The sequence below is a fragment of the Boleophthalmus pectinirostris genome, unplaced genomic scaffold, assembly GCF_026225935.1.
Source record: "Boleophthalmus pectinirostris isolate CB_2022bp ecotype Guang Dong unplaced genomic scaffold, ASM2622593v1 HiC_scaffold_17, whole genome shotgun sequence".
Classification (NCBI taxonomy): Eukaryota; Metazoa; Chordata; class Actinopteri; order Gobiiformes; family Gobiidae; genus Boleophthalmus; species Boleophthalmus pectinirostris.
In genome coordinates this window covers 33,949,562-33,976,348 of record NW_026571115.1, presented here as the reverse complement: position 1 = coordinate 33,976,348, position 26,787 = coordinate 33,949,562, and the positions used below count along the sequence as shown (strand labels likewise).

General features: G+C 42.8%; 1 protein-coding gene across 2 annotated transcripts; it reads left to right on the top strand.

Annotated features, from left to right (window-relative positions):
* The first annotated feature begins 2,466 nt into the window (after positions 1-2,466).
* aldh3b1 (aldehyde dehydrogenase 3 family, member B1) lies at positions 2,467-24,194 on the top strand. 2 transcript variants are annotated; one of them, XM_055152786.1, is made up of 10 exons: positions 2,467-2,637; positions 12,264-12,468; positions 15,090-15,200; positions 15,315-15,435; positions 17,038-17,123; positions 17,229-17,310; positions 20,168-20,560; positions 21,518-21,684; positions 21,772-21,871; positions 22,847-24,194. In XM_055152786.1, exons 2-10 carry the CDS (start codon positions 12,307-12,309, stop codon positions 23,029-23,031), a joined length of 1,407 nt encoding a protein of 468 aa, XP_055008761.1. In that variant the 5' UTR covers positions 2,467-2,637; positions 12,264-12,306; the 3' UTR covers positions 23,032-24,194. The 2 variants fall into 2 exon arrangements, with proteins under 2 accessions (XP_055008761.1, XP_055008762.1); XM_055152787.1 differs by having other exon boundaries at positions 2,620-2,763.
* Positions 24,195-26,787: the final 2,593 nt, after the last annotated feature.

Below are 26,787 nucleotides of genomic sequence, written 5' to 3'. Positions count from 1 at the left end.
GGTCGTGTTGCACAGATGGATGGCACAGCCTGTCTGCAGCAGATAACAACTTTGATTTAGAGGCGCAGAGGAAACAGCCCGGGCCTTTTGTTCTTCACTCTGCTAAATGAAAAAGCAAAGCACAGGAACCTCATGATGGATCAAACGGCTGAGCTGCAAGAGCCTGCAGCTAAACGGGCTTTTCAACTACAGACGGGAACACATGACTCTGGCAGTTTGAAGTGCACATCAAGTCTTAACGGGAACTGCATGAACTCTGGTTAACTCTAAATTAACACTTTAATTAAACATCGGCCTATGCACATTGGGAAATGCCGTCAAGCTGAGACTGAACTACCAACCTTTGGGTCAGATGACCACTTCCTTCACCACCTGAGCACCTTTCACCCTTGGTATTTTCCAATCCAAATGTGACAATTGCAAAGATGGGAGAGCAGCTAAAAATCATATTAAAGTAAGAGTAGTAGTAGTAAATAATATTAGGCTACTCTAAGTCAGAGCTGGGACCAAATCATTGTTTTGCGAGTCTCGAGTCTTTGACCTCAAGTCTGAATCAAGTCCCAAGTCGAGTCTCGAGTCACTGGCCTATAAGTCCAAGTCAAGTCCAAGTCGTCTGCTTTGAGTTTCAATTCATTTCAAATTCTTTAAACCAAAAAAGTACCAAATATAGGTTTGACTTTTAAAATAAATTGCACTTACAGTAAATAGTCATGGTATATTTATATATGAGTTGTAGAAATGCAAATTTTTCCTTTTTAAATGTCTTGACAAGAGTGCAAATTATTATGGTCAGAATAGAAAGAATTAAGATTTAAAAGTGCTAAATAACTATAATAATTTATCATGAAGTCTGCACTGAAATAGAAGGATCATGTTCAGTGTAGTTCCCTCTGTTTTACTGTATTGTACTGTATATTACTGCAGTACTTTTACCATTACGTTTACTTCACATTTGAGGATACCGCATCACAGTACTTCAGTTACATCCAAAATAAAAAAAAAAAAAAAAAAAAAGAGAAGTGGGACTGACATGTTCCAGTTTGTTCCTGTAAAATTCAGCACAAATGTAAAGAGAAAAAGTATTTTATAAAAACCTATTTTTAGCAAAAGCATCAAGTCTTCTCAAGTCACATTCTCAAGTCCGAGTCAAGTCCCAAGTTTTTGTCTATTTTATCAAGTCAAGTCTCAAGTCCTAAAAAATAGTGACTCAAGTCTGACTCGAGTCCAAGTCACGACTTCCAAGTCTCTAAGTCTTAAGTAAAAGTACAAAGTAGTGCACCAAAAATGACTCAAGCAAAAGTAAAAAGGTATTTGGGAAATAAACTACAGGTAATTTATCATTTTAAGGTTTGTAATTTGTAATTTGAATGACAAAAAAAATAAAAGGACAGACACAAAAATAAGACAAACTGAATTAGATCTGAAGGAGCTGCACGAAACACAAACATTCAAATCATTTCATAAAGTCACTTAAAGCTTTTGTCACTTTAGACTTACTCACAGTGGGAAGAGGAACTAAAATTTTTACTCAAGTTACAATACTGTTCCTGGAATAAAAATATTACTCAAGTAAGAGTAAAAGTGCTGCTAGAAAAGTACTCTTAAAACTACAATTTCTTCAAAAAGTTATTCAAGTAAATGTAACTATATAAATGCACCAATGTGTATAGTCCTAGTTTAGTCCTGGTTTAGACCTGGTTTAGACCTGAAATAGACCTGGTTTAGTCCTGGTTTAGACCTGAAATAGACCTGGTTTAGTCCTGGTTTAGACCTGGGTTAGACCTAGTTTAGTCCTGGTTTAACCCTAGTTTAGACCTGGGTTAGTCCTGGTTTAGACCTGGTTTAGACCTGAAATAGTCCTGGTTTTAGACCTGGTTTAGACCTGGGTTAGTCCTGGTTTAGACCTGGTTTAGCCCTAGTTTAGCCCTAGTTTAGACCTGGTTTAGTCCTGGTTTAGCCCTAGTTTAGACCTGGTTTAGACCTGGTTTAGTCCTGGTTTAGCCCTAGTTTAGACCTGGTTTAGTCCTGGTTTAGCCCTGGTTTAACCCTAGTTTAGACCTGGTTTAGACCTGAAATAGACCTGGTTTAGCCCTAGTTTAGTCCTGGTTTAGTCCTGGTTTAGCCCTGAAATAGTCCTGGTTTTAGACCTGGTTTAGACCTGGGTTAGTCCTGGTTTAGCCCTAGTTTAGACCTGGTTTAGTCCTGGTTTAGACCTGGTTTAGACCTGGTTTAGACCTGGTTTAGACCTGATTTTAGCCCTAGTTTAGACCTGGTTTAGACCTGGTTTAGACCGAATGCACACATAAAGCATAAAATAAATCAACTTAAACCCATCCGTTTTTTGGGGGGCGACGACAAAACCCGTGACTTGTCTGGTCTCGCGCCGCTCGCCGGACAAGTTCTGGAGCCAGTTTTTCCAGAAGAACCACGGAAGCCTCTCCCTCCCTCCAAACCCTCCCGCCCCCGTGGAAGTGCACGCAGCAGGGAGGCCGAGCTCTGAAAAGCCCCTGCCCCGTCCCCCCCGGTGCCACTACCACCGCCGCGTCCACCGCCACCTTCCTCCGCCGCCTTCCTCCGCCTCTCCTCCGGCCGCCGCCTCTCCTCCTCCCCGTCCGCCCCTTCGGTTCCACGGCGCAAGTGAGTTTTTTTTTTTTTTTTTTTTTTTTTTTACGACGCCACATCCAGCTGCAGCCCGCGTGGAAAATAAATGTCCGACAAATCTCCTGCGTAAAGAGTCTGAGTTGTGTTTTTTTAGGAGGAAAGGTAAGTTTGCGCGCACGTTTTTACGCACATGTCTCTCTCTCGGCGTTATAGGGTGGCCCGATTTTTAACATCCGGGTTGGGATGGTGGGCATAAATAAAATTGTGGAGAAAAAAAAGAAAAGAAAAGAAAAAGGCGTGTAACGTTGAGCATTTCTGGACTCACGTGGGTCAGAGTTTAATCTGAGACTAAATACACGAGCGCAGTCTGCAGGAGTTTGGCGAAACTAATGCGATTTATGCTCCTCTGGTTTAAAACTGAAATAGTCCTGGTTTAGATCTAAAATAGTCCTGGTTTAGAGCAAGTTTAGTCCTGAAGTAGACCTGATGTAGTCCTGGTTTAGACCTGAAATAGACTTGAAATAGTCCTGTTTTAGTCCTGGTTTAGACCTGAAATAGTCCTGGTTTAGTCTTGTTTTAGTCCTGGTTTAGACCTGAAATAGACTTGAAATAGTCCTGTTTTAGTCCTGGTTTAGACCTGAAATAGTCCTGGTTTAGTCTTGTTTTAGTCCTGGTTTAGTCCTGGTTTAGACCTGAAATAGTCCTGGTTTAGTCTTGTTTTAGTCCTGGTTTAGACCTGAAATAGTCCAGGTTTAGACCTAAAATAGACTTGAAATAGTCCTGGTTTAGTCTTGTTTTAGTCCTGGTTTAGACCTGAAATAGTCCTGGTTTAGACCTGAAATAGTCCAGGTTTAGACCTAAAATAGACTTGAAATAGTCCTGGTTTAGTCTTGTTTTAGTCCTGGTTTAGACCTGAAATAGTCCAGGTTTAGACCTAAAATAGACTTGAAATAGTCCTGTTTTAGTCCTGGTTTAGACCTGATTTAGAAGTGGTTTAGACCTAAAATACTCCTGGTTTAGCACTAGTTTAGTCCTGGTTTAGTCCTGGTTCAGTCCTCGTTCACTGCTCGTGAAACAGACCTGAAACAATCCTGGTTTAGCCCTAGTTTAGACCTGAAATAGACCTTATATAGTCCTGGTTTAGACCTGGTTTAGTCCTGGTGTAGATCAAATTGGTCAAAAAATAGGGACATTTCTTGTATAAAACTGGGACAAATCAGTGGTTTTGTATAAATCTGCTGGGACAGAGGACACAGGACTCAAAACTGGGACTGTCCCGGGACTGTCCCGTCTGGTCACCTTATGAAAGATGCATTACATTTTGTATTTTCACAACTGCTGGTGATTTTATTGAGTAAAACACAAGCTCAGTTCTTCCAGTGAGCGGGGGTTGCCTCTCCACAGATGTGATCTATAATCCAATTTGGCCTGGAAGCACCTGCGTCTGCTTGTCTCCATGGAGACGGCCCGGGGTTTAATGCAATACTGTGAAAAGACGAGCAGGTGGTGTATCCTTTGCCAGAAAATTTATTATGCAGATTTAAAATGCTGAGTCACTATGACTCACTAGACCTGGTTAGGCCTGGTTAAGACCTGGTTAAGACATGATTTAATCCTACTTTAGACCTAGTTTAAACCCAGTTTAGACCTATCTTAGACCCGGTATATTTCTAGTCCATCTTTGCTCTCGAGATCAGACTATGGACATTTGTTCGCCTTAATTTTGTCTCTTTGTTGACTTGGCACAGCTCCAGTTCAGACCTAGTTTAGTCCAGGATTAGACCTGATTAAATCCAGGTTTAGACATGGTTTAGGCCTGATTTCGACCCAGTTTAGATCTGTCATAATTCTAGTCCATCTTTGCTCTCGAGACAAAGCTATGGTCATTTGTTCGCCTTAATTTTGTCTCTTTGTTGACTTGACACAGCTCCAGTTCAGATCTGGTTTAGTCCTGGTTTAGACCTAGTTTAGACCTAGTTTAGACCTGTTTTAGACCCAGTTTAGACTTGATTTAGACCCAGTTTAGATCTGGTATAGTTCTAGTCCTTCTTTGCTCTCAAGACCAGACTATGGACATTTGTTCGCTTTAATTTAGTCTCTTTATTAATTATTAATTTATTAATTCCTGGGTTATTTCAGAAAATTGTTCAGTATTTTGCTGAAATTCACTGTAAATAGGCCTGTTCTAGACCAGACCCCTGGTAAATGTACAACCATGACCAGGAATAGAAAGTATCCAGTTACTTGTACGTGCAAAAATACTGTAATTGAGAGTAATTTTAATTTTTTGAGAACATTTTTACACATTGATGCTTGTAATTGAAAATAATCGTGATTATACTAAAGTATTAAAGTCACAATATGTAACTTTTTAACAAATAGAAATAAAGGCGTTGGAGTGAGAAACGAGTTTGCGACTCATTTCTCATGGACATTTTGTTCCTTTGGCTGTAGTATTTATATTTAATAAAGCAGATGACTTACATACTGTACCTTTTAATAACAGGGTGGACTAGGGTGACCAAATTTCCAAAATAAAAGCCTGAGACATTCTTGGTTTCTGGAGGTTAGTATTAATCAAATTGTGAAACGAATACATAATTAAGGAAAAATGTTCTGCACTCGGCTCTAATGTGAGTCAGTATGGTCACATTTTCTTACCGTTTTGGTCGTTTTTAAGCAGCTATTCTGTGTTTTACCAAAACTTTACTGTCTGCAGGTGTCAGATTGGTCAAAAATAGGGACTTCTGTGACCTTTCTTCTATAAAACTGGACAAATCAGTGGTTTTGGATGAATCTGCTGGGTCAGGGGACACTGGACTCAAAACTGGGACTGTCCTGAGTAAATAAGGACGTCTGGTCACCGTAGGTTTACCGATTACAACACACACATGGTCCCTGTCCAGAGATGTTTCACTACTGTTTCTGATTGGCAGGAGCTCTGAGAAAATGTGCCGATAAATGTTGCATAAAACATTTTGCAAGTTTTGTGTACAAGTCTGATAAACCCCCATCCTCCGGAGTTACAAAATTTTCAGTGGTTCTGAAAACTCTCTGATGATGCACTTGTTTCGCAGATGCACATGTACCTTGGTTGTCGTGTGGATATATCGTGTCATGTGGGAGAAGTAACATTTGGCTTTGGAACAAGTGCAGCTGCATCTCTCCAGCTCTCACTGTGGCAGCTCGGGTGGGAGTCCCGCGCCGGGCCGGGGTGGGAGTCCCGCGCCGGGCCGGGGTGGGAGTCCCGCGCCGGGCCGGGGTCGGAGTCCCGCGCCGGGCCGGGGTCGGAGTCCTTAATAAAGAGAGAGCCTGGGGTCACCCAACGGTCTAGGGTGCACCTAAGTCCTCGTTTAGTCCTCGTTTAGTCCTCGTTTAGTCCTCGTTTAGTCCTCGTTTAGTCCTGAGTTAGTCCTGAGTTAGTCCTGAGTTAGTCCTGAGTTAGTCCTGAGTTAGTCCTGAGTTAGTCCTAACCCAGGACAGAGTTTTGGTCCCCTGAGTTTTTGGTCCCCTGAGTTTTTGGTCCCCTGAGTTTTTGGGTCCCCTGAGTTTTGGGTCCCCTGAGTTTTGGGTCCCCTGAGTTTTGGGTCCCCTGAGTTTTGGGTCCCCTGAGTTTTGGGTCCCCTGAGTTTTGGGTCCCCTGAGTTTTGGGTCCCCTGAGTTTTGGGTCCCCTGAGGTTTGGGTCCCCTGAGGTTTGGGTCCCCTGAGGTTTGGGTCCCCTGAGGTTTGGGTCCCCTGAGGTTTGGTCGGAATGTTGACGGATCCGGACGGGTGCAGGTCTCTAAAAATGGACCCGTGCAGGACTCTGGGTCGGGTCACTTTAGTCGTGGGCCTCTTAGCACCGCGTTGATTCATTTTTGGGGTTATCACGACAGCCCGACGATTACTAACTTTGGGTTGTATTTTTCATGCACATATTCACCGTTTTGGCAGCAGTACCTTTTAAACCAGTACATTTTAGCCGTGCAACTTTACTTTTACTTGAGCACAAATATTCAGTACTCTTTCTTTCTTTCTTTCCACCCTGCTCATAGTGACGTGTATTGATGGAGTTTGTGTGTCTGTGTGTGAAATGCAGAGGGACCAGAGCGGCGGCAGGTTCAGGTTCTGACTGAGCTCTGAGTCATGGAGCCTGTTGCTGCTGCTGCTTCTCTGCTTCTTATCGACACTATTGGGAAGGTTACTTTTAAAATGTAATCCCCTACAGATTACAGATTACATACCCAAATACCAAAATGTAGTTTGTAACAGAATCCATTAAATTACTTAAAGTGAGTAATGTAATCTGAATACTTTGGATTACTTGATATTGTCGTGCTTTTTAAAATGACATGAATGTACCAACCACATCCTGAAAATTCTTGTTGGTTGTCTTCAAATTGTCTGTTGAGCCCAAGTCTCCATGAACAGACTTTTGTTTACTGTAAACTGTAAACAGATAATGATTCGTTTTTTCAGTTTGAGATTTTGTGTTTAAATGAAAAATGGAAAAAACTGATAACGACCGTTTCCTGTTTACGTGACTTAAACTGCGATGCCGGAGTGAACCAGGACTGAACCAAGTCTAGGACTGAGACCGGGACCGGGAGTGGGACTGAAAACGAGACCGGGAGTGGGACTGAAAACGAGACCGGGAGTGGGACTGAAAACGAGACCGGGAGTGGGACTGAAAACGAGACCGGGAGTGGGACTGAAAACGAGACCGGGACTGGGACTGAAAACGAGACCGGGACTGGGACTGAAAACGAGAGCAGGGCCAGACCGAGAGCGGAGCCAGACCGAGAGCGGGGCCAGACCGAGAGCGGGGCCAGACCCTGACCGGGTCCAAGAGCGGGACCAGACCCCGACCAGGACCGGGAACAGATCAAGACTGAGACCGGGAACGGATCAAGACTGGGACCGGGACGGAGACCGCAACAGGGACCGCGACAGGGACCGCGACAGGGACCGCGACAGGGACCGGGACAGAGACCGGGACAGAGACCGGGACAGAGACCGGGACAGAGACCGGGACAGAGACCGGGACAGAGACCGGGACAGAGACCGGGACCGAAAATGTTTAGTCCTGGTTTTAGTCCTGTTTTTGTCCATATGCGTCACAAAAGTCCGGCATCGCAGTTTAAGTCACTGTTTTTTCCATTTTTCATTTAAACACAAAATCGAAAACTGAAAAAACAAATCGTTATCCGTTATCAGCTGGATATATAGTTTATTTTGAAAACATTTATGTTTTTCTGCCTTATTTCATGTTCAGTATATTTTATTCATTTTATTATTTTATACATCACAGAACTGATCTAAGTTTCATATTTGTAGCCTATATGTATTTGAAATTTGAAAGTATTGTGTAAATTATCAATAACAAAGTGATTTTTTTTTGAGAGAGAAATGCTGAATAAATGCATTGTGTAACAAAAAAATAATCATTTGAATAATTGTGATTTCAATATTGACCAAAATAATCGTTATTGTGATTTTTTTTTTTCCATATTCGAGCAGCTCTACTCTGAACAGAATCACACAGAAATCGCAAAGGCAATTCTCAAAAAAATCTCAATTCCGTTTTGTTTTTTTCCACATTTGTGCCGCTCTAGCTCGGAGTTTTTCCGCTGTCAGAGCAGAGAAGAGCTGTTAGAATTTACGATGAGGCCAGACTCGTGACTCCACTTCTGTAAACTGATCTTTTCAAACCTCGTCGTCCTGGTCCAACTAGAAAAAAGGAAAGACGTATCGTTATGGATGTTCCTCGTATTTTTCCATCGAATCTGCAATTGCGTCATTTTCTCCCACACCCATTTTTCAACCTTTTCAACCCCCTCGTTGGCCTGATTCTTCATGGAAACCGTCTGACCTTGCAGTGTTAAAATTCGTTTGCTCGACGATTTTCTGGTGTTAGACTAGTGCATGTCAATGGCCATAGTTATCCTGACACTAAAAACACCCGAAGCAAATCTATTATTACACCAGACTGTCGATGTGAACGTCTGTGTTGATAGTAGGAATGGGCATGATCAGTCGACTAATCGATAATTGATCTTTAAGAATTTCGTCGATTACGTTCATTTCTAATCGACAACCCGAATGTAGGTTTCTGTGCGTAGATATGAAGCTGCGTGTCACAGCGCAGACACTGGAGTTTTGGTCTCAGTCCCACATTTGGGCTGTGGTACCTCCTTGGAGACATTGTACCTCTCAGTGAGTGTGTTTACTTGCACATCTGTGTCCCGGTTTCGTCGTGGTGCATGTAAACGCAGTGTCCCGGTTACTACAACATAAAGAGCTGCGCTAAACCTGCACACGTACGATCTTTGAAAACATCGCGACTAGGGATGGGCATTCGATTAAATTTTCTTAATCGTCGAGATCATGTACCTTCATCAACTGTTCAAAGATGGAATAACACAAGATATGATGAAATACATCCATTTATTTACATGATTTGCAGGTCTTTGAAATTTGGGAAATAATTTTTGTTCCATGTTTCATACATGGTCTGTTTAAAACGTATGGAACTTTACAACCAAAAATGGTACAGAAAAAAGGTCAACAGTTTCATAAACTAGAGCACATATGTATCTGTTCAATACATTTTTATATCAGATGCATTAACTTCAATTTTTGGCCTTGTTGTTTACTTCTGCTTGACCGGGTCCATATATATGTGTACGTGTGTATGTATGTATATATGCATATATATATTATTTTGTTTTATTATTTTTTTTTTTTCTTGTTTTGTTATTATTAGCTTTTTTTTGTTCAAGCTTGATCATTTCTATAATATATTATGTACAGTGACTTTGTTTACTTTTAGAAAAGGAGAAAGGGGATTATAATTGACGTGCTGTGTCAATGTACGATATATTTTGTTCCTTTGTTTCCAATTAACTTTAATGAAAAAAAACCCTAAAAAAAAACCTAGAAAAACAGGGATTCTGTCGCCTCTCCACAGATCTGACCTGTAACTTGACCTAGGGCGACCAGACATCCCTTTTTACCAGCAGATTTGTCCCAGTTTTGTACAAGAAATGACACGTGAGGAAGAGCGCAGGGAGCAGTCGAAACTGTCGGGCATGAAAACAAACCCTTGATCTGAAAAAAGAATCTAATAACATAGAGTTTATCTGTGTTTTTACTCAGGTTTGACATAAACTAAATATGTACTTTTGCTTTTGGTCTGCGCTTGTCAAGACATTCGGCCCTAATCTCGAGTCAGGTCGGGTGAAGCCTTCTCAGTTTTCTCAGTTTACTTCCTGTCGGTCGTTCTGTGACGACGTGTTTATCCTGTGCAGCCTAATCTTCTATTGTGTCCTTGTCTCACTGTTGTACTGCGCTGATAATGCTCTCTGACTTTATGTTTGGGTCAAGTCTGTGTAAACGTTTAAAAAAATGCACAGCACGCTCAGATGGCCGACGTCCCAAAGCTTTTTTTATTTTAACTTCTTAGGTTCTTTTTAAAGACAATATGGTGAAGTGTATTTACTTTGTTGGGGATGTGTTGTGTATCAGCTGTTACTTCCTGTTTTGTTTTGGGGTTTTTTAAATAACGTTTCGGCAAAAAAACTTCATCACATCATTTTTCTTACTTTGGAAAACTGTGTACAAGACTTAGACTTTTAGACTTTAGGCCCTCTTGGAGCTGTATAAGCCTGGTACAAGAATGTATTTATAAAGTTATAAATAAACTAGGACTAAACCAGGTCTAAATCAAGTCTAAACCAGGTCTAAACTAGGACTGAACCAGGACTAAATAAAGACTAAACAAGGGCTAAACCAGGGCTGAAACATGGCTGAACCAGGACTAAACATGATCCTAACCTGGTTTAATACAGAACTAAACCATGACTAAATCTGCATTGAACCAGGTCTGAACCAGGTCTGAACCAGGTCTGAACCAGGTCTGAACCAGGGCGAAACCAGGGCTGAATCATGGCTGAATCATGGCTGAACCAGGGCTGAACCAGGGCTGAACCAGGGCTGAACCAGGGCTGAACCAGGGCTGAACCAGGGCGAAACCAGGGCGAAACCAGGGCTGAATCATGGCTGAATCAGGACTAACCAGGATTAAACATGATCCTAACCTGGTCTAATACAGAACTAAACCATGACTAAATCTGCATTGAACCAGGTCTGGACCAGGTCTGGACCAGGTCTGGACCAGGTCTGAACCAGGGCGAAACCAGGGCTGAATCATGGCTGAACCAGGGCTGAACCAGGGCTGAACCAGGTCTGGACCAGGTCTGGACCAGGTCTGAACCAGGTCTGAACCAGGGCGAAACCAGGGCTGAATCATGGCTGAACCAGGGCTGAACCAGGTCTAAACCAGGGCGAAACCAGGGCGAAACCAGGGCTGAACCAGGGCGAAACCAGGGCGGAACTAGGGCGAACCAGGGCTGAACCAGGGCGAAACCAGGGCGGAACTAGGGCGAAACTAGGGCGAAACCAGGGCTGAATCATGGCTGAATCAGGACTAACCAGGATTAAACATGATCCTAACCTGGTCTAATACAGAACTAAACCATGACTAAATCTGCATTGAACCAGGGCTGAACCAGGTCTGGACCAGGTCTGGACCAGGTCTGGACCAGGTCTGGACCAGGGCGAAACCAGGGCTGAAACCATGGCTGGGCTGAATCATGGCTGAATCATGGCTGAACCAGGGCTGAACCAGGGCTGAACCAGGTCTGAAACCAGGTCTAAACCAGGATTGAACCAGGATTAAACATGATCTTAACCTGGACTAATCCAGAACTAAACCCTGACTACATCTGCATTGAACCAGGTCTAAACCAGGTCTAAACCAGGTCTAAACCAGGTCTAAACCAGGTCTAAACCAGGTCTAAACCAGGATTGAACCAGGACTAAATAAAGACTAAACAAGGGCTAAGCAAGGGCTGAATCATGTCTGAACCAGGACTAAACATGATCTTAATCTGGACTAATCCAGAACTAAACCCTGACTAAATCTGCATTGAACCAGGACTGAACCAGGACTAAACCAAGGCTAAACAAGGGTGAATCACAAATAAACATGATCTTAACCTGGTCTAATCCAGAACCAATCCAGGTCTAAACCAGGTCTAAACCAGGTCTAAACCAGGACTAAACCAGGACTAAACCAGGACTAAACCAGGACTAAACCAGGACTAAACCAGGTCTAAACCAGGACTAGACCAGGACTAAACATGATCTTAACCTGGACTAATCCAGAACTAAACCCTGACTACATCTGCATTGAACCAGGTCTAAACCAGGTCTAAACCAGGTCTAAACCAGGTCTAAACCAGGTCTAAACCAGGACTAAACCAGGACTAGACCAGGACTAAACATGATCTTAACCTGGACTAATCCAGAACTAAACCCTGACTACATCTGCATTGAACCAGGACTAAACCAGGTCTAAACCAGGTCTAGACCAGGACTAAACATGATTTTAATCTGGACTAATCCAGAACTAAAGTCCCCAAGGGGAAATATATTTTCACGCACACAGACAACAGTTCGTGGAAACCGTCTGACCTCAGCATTAGAATTCGATCGCTCAGCTGCTGTGGTTTTCCGAAATCGTTCACCCCTAATTTGAATAAATACTGACAAAAATCCCATAAATGACACAACTGAACCTTTCCTGATCTTTGTGTGTTTCTGCCCTTGTGCCCTTTAGCCTCGTCCCAGTCCCCGCACACAGACCAGAGCCCGGCACGAGCATGGAGTCCCACAGTGCGATGCTGCAGAGACTCAGGACCTCCTTCCAGTCCGGGGTCACCGTTCCCGAGAAGTTCAGACGCGCCCAACTCAACCAACTCCTGAGTCTGCTCCAGGAGAACGAGCAGAGGATCCTGGAGGCGCTGCACAAAGATCTGGCCAAGGTTCGTCCAACGTTTTAATCTGATCTGATGTAGTTCTGTTTCCTCGTCACAAACAGACCTGGAGAATCTGTGAAAACCAAAAATAAGAAAACAAAAATCAACAATTTTCTTCATTATTTGTCTCCAAAACCGTTTCAAGTTTACGTGACTTCCGTGACTGCAATGCCGGACTGAACCAGGACTGAACCAGGACTGAACCAGGACTGAACCAGGACTGAACCAGGTCCGGGACCAGAGCGGGACTGAGACCGAGAGCGGACCAAACCGAGACCGGGACTGAGACCGGGACTGAGACCGGGACTGAGACCGGGACTGAGACCGGGACTGAGACCGGGAGCTCAGAGCCCATGGCAGGGCTGGAGCTCGAAGCTGAGGCTCGGACCCCGCGGAGGCTCAGAGTCAAAGCTTGGAGTCTGCCCAGGGTCCCGGTCTCAGTCTCGTTCTGGTCCCGCCCTGGCCCTGCTCTGGTTCTGGTCTGGTCCCAGACCTGGATCCGTCCTGGTTCAGTCCGTATGCAGCTCAAAAATCCGGCGTCGCAGTCACGGAAGTCACGTAAACGGTTGTTATCCGTTTTTTCCATTCTTCATTTAAACACAAAATCGAAAACTGAAAAAACGAATCATTATCTGTTTTTTAATTTTGGTTTTGGAGACAAATAATGAAGAAAACTGTAGTTTTTTTTCGTTTTCATATTTTTGGTTTTATATTGAAAAACTTTTTTTTGTTTAAATGCTGCTTTGTGCCTGTGTAATGCTTGGACTTGTAATAAAATCTAATCAGCAAGTTTCAAAGGAGAAATTACTCCATTGTTTCTCCTTTTAAACCTGCTGATTAGACATTATAGAGATCATTTCCCGTTTGCATTTTCATTTCACAGACACCAACTTTCACTGTAGCACACATCAGTACAAACAGTTGTGTTCAGAATCTCTGTCTTTAAAACAAATCTCCAAACTTCTGACCCACAAATGTTGCACCTTTTATAATTATTTGGGAGTGGCTCAAGAAACCTGTCATGTTCATCTGGTGGTTTAAAGTCCTTTCAGCTCGAAACAGTCACGTCTGGGATTGTACAATGGCACCAGTTTCTGAATTATGTAATAATTGAGTATTAACCATTTAAGGAAAGGGAAGGAGAGTTTATTTGTGCAGCACAGTTTGTACACAAAGTAATTCAAAGTGCTTTACAGAATAAGAAATGCATAAAATCACAATGCAAACAAATCAAAACATAAATAATAAGACAGAAGAGCGCAGAATGAGAAGCTTTCAGTCATATGCAGCGAAAATAGAGATCAGACAATGAAGCAGGGTGACCAGACGTCCCAATTTACCCGGGACAGTTCCAGTTTTGAGCCCTGTGTCCCCTGTCCCAGCAGATTTATACAAAACCACTGATTTGTCCCAGTTTTATACAAGAAATGTGCCTGGTGTCCATATTTTTGACCAATCTGATCCCTGCCAACAGTAAAAAGAGGCATACATTGGAATTTGTTTAAGTAAAATAAAGAAAAGCTGCTTCAAAATGACCAAAACACAAAGAAAATGTGACTATACTGACTCACGTTAGAGCAGAGTGCAGAACAGTTTTTCTTAATTACACACTTGTTTCACAGTTTTATTATCACCAACCACCACAAACTGATAATTACCTGTTTCTATACTGGTGATTATATGTGTTTAATTTCATTAATGCTGAATAATGCTCTGTAAAGCATCGTTGGGGACAGAAAATGTCTGAAAAGCGCTATATAAATAAAGACTTACTTAATTTGTTGAGTCGGGGAGAGAGAAAGAAAGAGTCAGAGTCTGGGAGAAAGAGAGAAAAAGAGTCGGAGAGAGACAAAACAAGTCGGAGAGTTGGGGGGAGAGAGAAAGAGAGTCGGGGAGAGAGAGAATGAGAGTTGGGGGGGAGAAAGAGAATTGGGAAGAGAGAAGGAAAGAGTCGGGGCAGAGAGAGAGAAAGAGGGAGTCGGGGGAGAGAGAAAGAGTCGGGGGGGGGGAAGAGAAAGAGAGGGGGAGAGAGAGTCGGGGATAGAGAGAAGAGAGAGAGTCAGAGAGAGAAAAGAGAGAGAGAGTCAGAGAGAGAGTCGGGGAGAGAGAAAGAGTCGGGGGGGGGAGAGAGAGAGAGAAAGAGAGAGTCGGGGGGGAGAAAGGGAGTCGGGGGAGAGAGAGTCGGGGATAGAGAGTCAGAGAGAGAGTCGGAGAGAGAGAGAGAAAGAGAGAGAGAGAGTCGGGGAGAGAAAGAGAGAGAGTCGGATAGAGAGAGAGTTGGATAGAGAGAGAGAGAGAGTTGGATAGAGAAAGAGAGAGAGAGTCGGATAGAGAGAGAAAGAGAGAGTTGGATAGAGAGAGAGAGAGAGTTGGATAGAGAGAGAGAGAGAGAGTCGGGGGTAGAGAGAGAGAGAGTCGGGGAGAGAGAGAGAAAGAGAGAGAGTTGGATAGAGAGAGAGAGTCGGGGGGAGAGAGAGAGAGAGTCAGGGAGAAAAAAGGAGATGGAGAGTCAGAGAGTTGGGGAGAGAAAGCGTCAGAGAGAGAGAGTAAGAAAGAGTCGGGGAGAGAGAGAGAAGGAAAGAAAGAAATGTGTATGTGTTTAATTTGCATATTTTTTTCCGCCACAGCCTAAATTCGAAGCGGTTTTATCCGAGATGGACATCGTCATTAATGAGGTGCACTTCGCTCTGTCCAACCTGAGGAGCTGGATGCAGGACGAGCACGTGACCAAAACTCTGGTGAGATACTTTTACTTTTACCTTGACCTTTTGCTTTATAATACCGCAGAATGCTCCGTGTTTGTTCTGATGGTTCTCCGTGACGTTCTGTTCTTCTTTTTTTTCTTCTTCCAGGCGACAAAAGTGGACGAGTGCTACGTGCGCAGGGAGCCTCTCGGGGTGGTGCTCATCATCGGGCCGTGGAACTACCCCATACACCTCCTGCTCCTGCCACTAGTGGGGGCTATCGCTGCAGGTAAGGGATTGTTTTATGGAGACGAGGATAGAGAAAGAATGAGAGAGAGAGGGAGTCAGAGAGGGGGAGAGAGAGGGAGCTGGAGAGAGGATGTGGCGGGGAAAGAAAGTAAGAGTCGGGGAGAGAGAAAGAAGGGTCAGAGAGAAAGAGAGAGGAGAGTCTGGGAGACGGAGAGAGAGAAAGGAGAGTCTGGGAGATGGAGAGAGAGAAAGGAGAGTCTGGGAGATGGAGAGAGAGAAAGGAGAGTCTGGGAGATGGAGAGAGAGAAAGGAGAGTCTGGGAGACGGAGAGAGAGAAAGGAGAGTCTGGGAGATGGAGAGAGAGAAAGGAGAGTCTGGGAGATGGAGAGAGAGAAAGGAGAGTCTGGGAGATGGAGAGAGAGAAGGAGAGTCTGGGAGACGGAGAGAGAGAAAAGAGTCGTCTGAGAGGGAGAGAGAGAGAGTGAAGAGTCTGGGAGGGAGGGAGAGAGAGAAGAGTCTGGGAGATAGAGAGAGGGAGAAGAGAGTCTGGGAGACGGAGAGAGAGAAAGGAGAGTCGTCTGAGAGGGAGAGAGAGAGAGAGTGAAGAGTCAGAGAGAGAGAGAGAGAGAGAGAGTGAAGAGTCAGAGAGAGAGAGAGAGAGTGAAGAGACTGAGAGAGAGAGAGAAAGTCTTCTGGGAGGGAGAGAGAGAGTGAAGAGTCTGGGAGATGGAGAGAGAAAGGAGAGTTGTCAGAGAGAGAGGGAGAGGAGAGTCTGGGAGATAGAGAGAGAGAAAGGAGAGTCTGGGAGATAGAGAGAGAGAGAAAGGAGAGTCTGGGAGATAGAGAGATAGAGAGAGAGAAAGGAGAGTCTGGGAGAGAGAGAGAGAGAAAGGAGAGTCTGGGAGATAGAGAGAGAGAGAAAGGAGAGTCTGGGAGATAGAGAGAGAGAGAGAGAAAGGAGAGTCTGGGAGATAGAGAGAGAGAGAGAGAAAGGAGAGTCTTCTGGGGGAGAGAGAGAGAAAGAGTCATCTGGAGAGAGAGAGAGCGAAGAGTCGGGGAGACGGAGAGAAGGAAAAGTCTGGGAGACGGAGCGAGAGAGGAGAGTCGGGGAGACAGAGCGAGAGAAGAGTCGGGGAGATGGACAGAAAGAAGAGCCTGGAAGATGGAGAGAGAAAGAAGAGTCGGGGAGAGAGAAGAGTCGGGGGAAAGAATACAGGGAAAGGGAGAGGATGAGAGAGACAGGAGAAGGAGAGGAAGAGAGGATGGGCAGGAGACGAGTGAGAGAAGTAGAGAAGGAGAAGGGGGAGAGGAGTGACAAAATGGAAGAGAAAATAAATCCTCTCTCATCTATTTCTATGATGTGCAGCACTTTGTAAATTCATTACTTATTAACTTAATTTTACATGTTTAAAATTATACTTTTTCAGGTGAATTTTCCTTTTTAAACTGAATTGCAAATCAAGTCTAATCTCAAACACAAACACATTTTTAGAACTTTATTAGTCTGTCAAACAGAAACCAGACTTTGTTTTTGTTTTGTTTCCGTCTCGTGCTTCCTGTCTCTGTTGCATGTCTTCTGAGTCAGCAGGGGCCTCTGACGCTGCTTGCGGTTGTAATTCTCTAATCTAGTGTTTTGGTGCAGGAAACTGTGTGGTCATCAAACCGTCAGAAGTGAGCTCTGCGGTGGAGGCTGTGATCGCTGAACTTGTACCCAAATACCTGTCACAGGTAAAAAAAATAAAACAAAACACTGATACAATCTTTGACACGATCACAGACGGAGATTAAACACAATCGTCTTTGGGTTTTTTTTTTTTTTTTTTGATTTTTCAGGACTGTTTCGCTGTGGTGTGTGGAGGAGCAGAGGACACACAGGCTCTGCTGAAAAATAAATTCGACCACATCTTATACACAGGTGACCACACACACAAAACACAAAAAACGCACACAAAAAAACGCACACAAAAAAACGCATACAAAAAGACAAAAAAAAGCACACAAAAAAACGCACAAAAAAACACAATAAACGCACACAAAAAACACAATAAACGCACACAAAAACACAAAAAAAACGCACACAAAAAAACGCACAAAAAAACACAATAAACGCACACAAAAAAAACCACACAAAAACACAAAAAATGCACACAAAAACAAAAAAACACACACAAAAACACAAAAAACCCCACACACACTCAAAAACATACACTCAAAAACACAAACACACACACAAACATGCACTCCAAAACACACACAAACACACACACAAAAACACACACAATCAAGGGTCAAAATTGTTTATGGGGAAATGTTGATTGCCTAAAAATCACCAGCCAAATAGATCTTTTTCACAATGGCCGAAAGTGTCCCGAAAGTGTAGGTTTGTGGGACTTCCAGTTAACGGAATTCAAAATCACAGAGGCCAAAATTAAAAACTGGGACTAAGTCGTGGGCCAAACTAAATATTTATTGAAACATTTCAACAATATCTGCATGTTTTCTCTTCTTTCGAGATCTGTAATGTTAAAACTTTTCTTATTAAAATAAATGTTTAATAATAGTTTTGCTTAAACATTGAATCCAGAACAAGCAGAATATAAAATAACAACTACATTTTAAATGTCTCTATAGTCTGTCTGTAGCCAGCAGGCAGCTCTAATATGTATTTGATATGATTTCGCGGGACAAATATAATTATATTGTGGGTCAAATTTGGCCCCTGGGCCTGAGTTTGACATGTTTGTTATCTGGAATCAATTTTGAATGAAATAGTTCTAAGAACGTGCAAAAAAGTATAAATCAAAATACCAAAAAAAAATAAATAAAAATTATTTTAAAAAGTTAAATAAACAATTTTGCTAATTATTTGTATAATTGTGTAAAATATCTGTCTTTGGCTCTTTGGAAACATTTGCTTTTGTCTTTCTGAGTTTTGTTTGGTACCATTTTCTTTTGTTATGATTCCAGCCTTCTAATTTGAGCTCCCAAAAAGTGAAGGAGCGCAAATCAGAGAGCTAGAATCATAAAAATTCACACAAAGTAATAACTAAAAAACAAAACGGGATCAAACAAAACTGAGAAAGAACAGAACAAAACTAAAAGACACAAAGACGGATATTGTACATGATTACACAAATAATTTGATTGCAATTTTATTTATTTTGTGTTTTGGTATTTTGATTTTATAATTTTTTGCTTGATGTTTTTTAAAGCGTTCTTTAAGTAAGTTTTTATTTATATAGCTCTTTTCACAGACATACAGTATGTCACAAAGATGTTTTACAGAACATTATTCATTCACTCCATACTTTGTGGTGTAAGCTACTATTGTAGCCACAGCTGCCCTGGGACAGACTGACAGAAGCATGGCTGTCAATCAGTGCCAACGGTTCCCCCCGACCACAACAACACACACACACACACACACACACCACTTTCATATTCATACTAGGCAATGTGGGTGAAGTGTCTTGCCTAAGGACACAATGACAATTTTTGCGTCTGGCGCCCCCCTGTGGCTCCTGATTTTCCCTGTGTCTCCATCCAAGTACTAACAGGATCAGGTTTTGACAAGTATGGCCAATATGACTCAAAATTGATTCTATATATTTATATTATTTACATTTTATAGACAAAATAAAAAAAATAAAACTGTCTTCTGTGTTTTTATTTTGTATATAAATTGTACATAATGTAAATACTTTTGGCTGCGGTGACCCAATGCACCATTTTAAAACAGAGTGACCTCTATTTACTAAAGATTCCATTCAGCAATTTTAATCAAATTTTTTTTCTTTTATTGGATCAATCACATGGGTCTGGAGACTGGACCTGGATCTATATTTATAAAACGGGTGCGAAAAAACTCAAACTTTCATGTGTGAAGAAGGGTTTGACCTGAAACATCACAATTTGTTTTGTTGAAATAAAAAATAGAAGAACTGGATTGCGGATCTCTTTCCTCTTTCCTCCAGGAATATATACCGTATTTTCTGCACTATTAGGCGCTCTGGATTATAAGGCGCACTGTCATTAAATGGTCTATTTTCGAACTTTTTTCACAAATAAACAGCACTGGACTTTAAAGGAAACACAACAGTGTGATGGGTGAGTGGTTTTGTTTGTTTGTTCGTTCACGGTGACTCTGGGTTTTGTTCAGTTGTGGCGTGTAGGGAGGGTGCTGTCTGGGACCAACGGATTGTTCAGTCGTGTCTAGAAGTGGCACATTGCACACTTTTTCGGTTCGTTCCTCCGTTCCGTTCCTCGTCGGCGTGGAGTGATGAGTGTGTCTGTGGGTGTTTTTCACTGCGCGGTCGCTGTCTGCTCCGTGCGTGTTTGCGAGTTCTGCGGGTCGTTTTTTGATGGGGTTGGAGGCTTATGGTGTGGAAAATACGGTAATTTAGGTTATTTTAACTCGCATAGATATTGTTTTTTTTGCCAGTGGATTTCTGACCAGTAAACTCCAGAAACTGTGAAACGCACCGAGCAAAGCGAAGCAAAAACACCTCCACGCTGTCTGCTCCGTGTGTGTTTGCGTGCGCTGCGGGTGGTGCAGCTTTGTAGTTTACTGAAGTCGCGCTGGGACACCGGAGTGGATTCGTGTATGTGGCGCTCTGGATTGTGGGGCGCGCGGTTGTTTTTTGATGCGATTAGAGGCTTAAGAGCGCGTCTAATAGCCCAGAAAATACGGTAGTCTTAAAAATAAACAATAAAATGTCTCGAAATCTAAAAAAGTCTGTTCTGATCTCACCGCTTTCACCTCTGTCCCACAGGCTCTCAGTCGGTGGCCCGTTGTATCCTCCAGGCGGCCGCTCCTCACCTGACGCCCGTCACCCTGGAGCTGGGCGGGAAGTGCCCCTGCTTCATCCATCACCGGGTGGACCCGCTGGCGGCCGCGCGCAGACTCGCCTGGGCCAAGTACTTCAACGTGGGCCAGAGCTGCGTGGCCCCCGACTACGTCCTGTGCACGGAGGAGACGAGGGACGCCCTGGTGACCGCTCTCAAACAGGTCCTCTTCGAGTTCTACGGCGAGGAGCCCCAGAAGTGCCCCGACATGGCCCGCATCATCTCCGCCAAACACTGGACCCGGCTCATGGGGCTGCTGGGGAAGAGCAAAGGGAAAGTGGTGCTGGGAGGAGAGAGCGACGAGGCCGACAAGTACATAGGTGCGTGTACGTGGAGTAAAGCTGCACTGTGTAACTTTTCTGGTGGAGGGTCCGTCAAACGCTTTAACATGAGAGCTTTAATTCTGACTAAAAATGAATTCCGCTTTAAAATGATCATGTAAACACTTAATTCCCAAAGAAAATGATTATTCAGAATTAAACTTAAGCGGGTGAGTGGTTTATTCCGCTTTTAAAGCCGTATTATTTTATTCCTCGATCATGTGGACGTTTATTCTCCTTTTAAAAATAATTCCGGGCAGCGGAGAAACACAGTCGTTACGGTTCGACTCGACAGGACACCGGCGTTTTGCAGACACCCTCTCAGGGCCACTCCTAGATTCCTAGTGCTGGTTCAGTCCTGGTTCAGTCCTGGTTCAGTCCTGGTTCAGTCCTGGTTCAGTCCTGGTTCAGTCCTCCTGTTTAATTCTCCTGGTTTAGTCCTCCTGGTTTAGTCCTCCTGGTTTAGACCTGGTTCAGTCCTGGTTTAATCCTGGTTCAGTCCTCCTGGTTTAGTCCTGGTTCAGTCCTCCTGGTTTAATCCTCCTGGTTTAGTCCTGGTTCAGTCCTCCTGGTTTAGTCCTCCTGGTTTAGTCCTCCTGGTTTAGACCTGGTTCAGTCCCCGGTTCAGTCCTCTGTTCAATCCTGGTTTAGTCCTCAGTTCAGTTCTCAGTTCAGTCCTCGGATCAGTTCTGGTTCAGTCCTCAGTAATACAGTAATATTTTGATGTAACAAATTACTTTAAAGTGACAGTAATAAGTCATAAATAACACGTTACAGTTTTGAAGTAACTTGCCCAACAGTGGTCATACTGCGGAACATTCCAGACAGAGCAATGACATTCATAGGAACAAGGAGGTGACGGAGCCCAAAACTAAACAGTTATCGTTCACCTGACACTTTTTTAATGCTGGTATAAAGAGCTCCCGACCTGACCCTCTCTCCTCTGTCCCGCCGCAGCTCCCACGGTGCTGGTGGACGTGTCCGAGGACGACGCTCTGATGCAGGAGGAGATCTTCGGGCCCCTGCTGCCCTTCATCACCGTGAGCTCTGTGGACGAGGCCATAGCCTTCATGAACAGACAGGAGAAGCCCCTGGCCCTCTACGTCTTCTCCGATGACTCCAGCGTGAGTGGACAGAGCCGGTGCCGGAGCTCGTACAGACCTCGCGGCGTTCTGTGATGTTCGTGTTCTTATTGCGCGTTTGCTCCGCAGATCGTCAACACGGTCCTGGAAAAGACGAGCAGCGGGGCGTTCTGCTCCAACGACGGCATCATCCACATGACCCTGCCCGGTTTGCCTTTTGGAGGAGTGGGTACGTGAAGAGGGCTGAGGAGGAGGAACTTTTATTCACGTTTTTTTAGGATAATTTGTTTTTTTAAATTACAAAAAAAGCAATACTAGAATAGAAGACTTAGTTGGATATGGAGAACATACAAATGCACTTTTTTTTTTGCCAAAGATACAGAAATTTGGGTAAAATTTTAAACATGCCAAATCTTTTTTTAAAGTGAAACTCAAGCCTGCTCCCAGAAGATATTCAAAAACTGTTCTGCAAAACTGTTTTGATTTGTAGTGCTGCAAAATGACCAAATCTTCTACTACAACTACTACAACTACTACTGCTACTACTAGTTCTACTTTCACTTCTACGCTTCTACTACTACTTCTATTATCACTACTACTACTTCTATTATCACTACTACTACCACTACTATTACTACAACTTCTAGTTCTACTTTCACTTCTAGTACTACTTCTACTATTACTACTACTTCTTTTAATACTGCTACTTCTACTTCTACTTTCACTACTACTACTACTTCTATTTGTTCTACTACTACTACGTCTTTCACTACTGCTACTTCTACTTCTATTTGTACTGCTTCTACTACTACTTCTATTTGTACTGCTTCTACTACTACTACTACTACTACTACGTCTTTCACTACTGCTACTTCTACTACTGCCTCTACTATTTCTACTACTTTCACTACTACTACCACCTCCTACTACTACCACTACTACCACCTACTACTATCGCCTACTACTCCTTTTACTACTTTCACTTCTACTACAATATTGTACACTCCAAATATTAAATGAAAGTTAAATAAACTCTTAATTGTTGTTTTGAAGAAATACCTTAGCAATAGTTTAGTTTTATTTTAGACATGGTTCTACCCTAAATTAGACCTTGAATAAACATGTTCTGGACTAAAACTGAAAGAATGTGAGCACTAGATGTTGTGTATTTTTCAGCGCGTACTCTTTGACTCGTTTCCCGCAGGTGCCAGCGGCTTTGGGAGCTACCACGGGCGCTGGGGCTTCGAGACGTTCAGCCACAAGAGGGCGGTGGTGCTGCGCGGCTGGGCCCTGGAGCGCATCAACGGCCTCAGGTATCCCCCGTTCACCGACAACAAACTGAGCTGGCTCCGCTGGACCGCCTCCCCCAAGAGCTGCTCCATCATGTGACCTCCCCCCCACCCCCCCACCTCTGACGCCGTTTACTGACCCGACTTTTAAGGTTTGGCGCTTAGATGGTAGGCTCCGGAGGGACAGAGGTGAGCACGTTGCCATGGTGATTTTCTGTGTACCTGTTGCTATGAACCGGCCGTAAAACAGTTAAAAGTTTATTTTGGATCGTTTTAGGTTTTTGAAGTTGAAATTTCGCGAACCCAACGTACGCTGTAGTCTTGACTGACAAAAGGTGCGCTACGGAACTTTTCTAGTGACTACTTGTCTCCATGGAAATGTTTTTGAATGTTCCACAGTACGGCATTAAACTTACTTCTATGTACTCTACTACTACTTCCACTACTATTACTATTACTACTGCTACTACTTTCACTACTATTACTACTGTTACTACTTTCACTACTATTACTGCTACTACTACTAGTACTCCCTTTACTACTACTACTGCTACTGCTACTACTACTACTACTACTACTTCCACTACTATTACTATTGCTACTACTTTCACTACTATTACTGCTACTACTACTAGTACTCCCTTTACTACTACTACTACTGCTACTACTACTAGTGCTTTTACTGCTACTACTAGTACTAGTGCTTTTACTGCTACTAGTACTAGTACTAGTACTTTTACTGGTACTGCTACTACTACTTCTGCTACTACTTGTTAAAACTACTCTCAAAGCTGCGCTACGGAACTTTTCTTGTGACTCTTTGACTCCATGGAGATGTGCTTGAATGTTCCACAGTACGGCATTAAACTTCTATATCTCTACGTAGACAAACAGGTCGTCTTCGTTCACCAAAAAGCGACACAGTGTAACTTTAACAATTTATAACTTTGAATGTCCCTCCGAACTGTACCATCTAGCGCCAACTCACTTTTAAACACAGAATTTTAAACGTGTTACTGATGTTTTGATTAATCTTGGGGAAAGTTTGAATCAGTGTCTGTGCCGATCTGCCTTTTACCATTTTTGCACTAGCTCGTCGTCGGTATAGCAGTGTTTTAACAAATATGATTTATAATGGTTTATTATATTTTTATACAGGTTTTGTTTAGTACATTTGTGTGTTAAAATAAATGCTGTCGTGTTTAAAACTTTGTGGCTGCTATTTATGATCGTTTTCCTGAATAAATATTTTCCACATTTGTCCGTTTGACGTTTGGTGGGATTGAGTCGTGGTGCAGAATCGCTCAAGTATTTAGTGTTTAGGGTGAAAAGACGATGGTGTAAGACAGAATTGTTGGTTTGGCAAATCAAATCTGAGAATTTTATGAACATACCGACATCAAACCTACTAATGAATACTTTGTTTTTTGTAATCTACCCGACTGTAATAATAATAATAATCGATTTCTCAGCATACGGTACTCCTGAAGAAAAAAAGTGTATTGCAATATATACACAGTCAAACCCAAAATTATTCATACCCCTGACAAATTTTGACTTTCACTATTTTTCTGTTCCGTTGAGAAGGGAAACAGTTTGAACGGAGGTTTGCAGTCACACACATTTGATTCACTTTTGCATTTATGGAGTTCGCAAACTTCCGAAGCCCGTTTTCCGCCGTTAGGACATCAAACAACCACACAATTACGATGTCCAAATCCCAAAACTAAAATATGACAATGTCAGAACGATAAACAAAAGCGATTATGGTTCAAAAGACTTGAAAAGATCGACTTTGTCAATAGACGCATCCCACTGTGAAATCAACATGTCGGTTTGATGCTCACTTTGTCGGAGGGTCCTTCCCAGTATGCATTGCGCGATGACCGGAAGCCCGAGATTCGTGATGCGTGTATTATTTCTACATTTGAAAGTTTTGATAACAGACGTATTCCTTTTTAGAACCACTAAGTCCTTTATTTTTAAGCTTTTCTTTTCAACTTTGGTCCAGAAACTAACACAAAACGGATGTAAAACTATGATAAATATTCACCACAAGTGAATATCACCAAACCAAGTACAAGTAAATAGAAAAAGTTGCCATACACCCTTTAAGATCGGGCTAAAAGAGGCAGGTTTTACGCCGAAGCAACCCTCTCCATTTATCCAGGCTGGGGACTGGCACAGAGGGACACACACAGCGCCCCCTGTGGCTGGATTAACCCACCGCCCGTGTTCGTACAGAGTTAGTGTGTTAGTACGTGCGTGCAGACATACTCACAGTAAACAGCAGCAGCCTTTGGACCTGTAAAGACTAGTTTAAAAGTTTAGTAAAACAGTTTAGAGCTGCAATGAGAAGAGTCAGAAGAGTTAGGGTTAGAACTGTCATTTCACAAGACAAGCCCAAAACTATTTTACAACAAACACAATGGCAAAATTAAAGAGATTTAACCTTTAAAACCTGTAAAGTTAAAACAATGATTAAACAGAAATGTCAACGTATTTCAAACAAACAGATCCTGTGCAAACCTGTGGAAGAGTTTGATTAGGACACGATTACAAGACTTTCAGTTTAGTGTCAGGGTTAGGACCAGAGCCATCAGACTCTGTAAACCAGTCCAAATCTGGCCCATGTTTAGACCAGTTCAGACCAAACCAAATATAAAACATACACACAACCCAAAGATCAAGTCTGTTTTCAGACCTTTTTAACTCCAAATGAAACTGCAGAAGGGTTAGTTTACAATAAGTAATATCAGTTTCTCCCAACCATAACATGTTTAAATCTGGCCCATATTTAGACCAGTCGAGGCACACACCAAAAACACACAAGGGCCCAACCCAAGTGCAACCTGTGGAAATTATGATGTAAACAATTAATCTGGCCCACTCCACATTTAGACCAGATAAGACCAAGAGAGACCAGCAGTCTCCATAAAAGTGAGCCAACGTTTAGAATATAACCCACTTTTGGACCAGTTTAGGCCCAAAACTAAAGCCTGTAACATAAAATCCTCAGCATATTCAGGTCTTGTTTTGAGATGATTCACAAAGAAATGTCACCTACCTGAGTTAAAGTCTGCATGAACAGACCAATAAAACCAGTGAAACCTGCAGCACGGAAAGATCCTGTAAGATTATGTGGGTCACAAACCCAAGGTCAAAGGGTCAGAACTATTACAGTCAGACCTCAAAAAAGTGACAGAACACAAGGGCCTCAACCCTTGGACCAAAACTCAAGTCAAGATGAGTGGCTGAGCACTCACTCACAGCAAGAAGGTTCCTTTGTGTGCAGAATCTGCACAGGTGTACGGCAGCAGCTCACTGCTCCTGACAGGCTGCCCCAGCAGCACTGTGTTGATGATGAATGGGTCAAATGTAGAGGGAGAATTTCCCTCAAAAATTCCCTACGAAAATATACTGTACCTTAAGATTATTAATACACTGTACTTTAAGATTATTCCAAATGATCAGGTTTTAAAACGATGTGGGTTTCTCCAACCTGAAAACTAGAGGGTTAGTCAGTAACATACGGCAGACATGTTTTAGCTTTAGCTGTTTTCAAATAAAATAAACTAACATCTGCTACAGTTGTTGCAGATGATTTTCATGTCTCACAGTTGCAAGACATGAAGTACATTTAGCTTAGATTAACTATGAACTATTTAACAATGATAATAATAATAAACTGACACCTGTAGAAGGGTTAGAGGACACCACCCAAACCTGCAAACACAAAGGAAATGTTAGAAACAAAATTATAAAATACTAGTGTAGTTCAACAAAACAGCTTTAAACTCACCTTTGGGTCTTTGGTGGAAAGCTGACTGAAGCCCAACCCAACCCAACCCAAAAC

What these genes read in the sequence shown, in the direction of transcription:
- aldh3b1 (XM_055152786.1), top strand. Translation starts at nt 12,307, where the DNA reads ATGGAGTCCCACAGTGCGATGCTGCAGAGACTCAGGACCTCCTTCCAG. An exon ending in TACCCAAATACCTGTCACAG is followed by an intron (nt 17,124 to 17,228) that starts GTAAAAAAAATA and finishes TTGATTTTTCAG; the next exon opens with GACTGTTTCGCTGTGGTGTG. An exon ending in CGACCACATCTTATACACAG is followed by an intron (nt 17,311 to 20,167) that starts GTGACCACACAC and finishes TCTGTCCCACAG; the next exon opens with GCTCTCAGTCGGTGGCCCGT.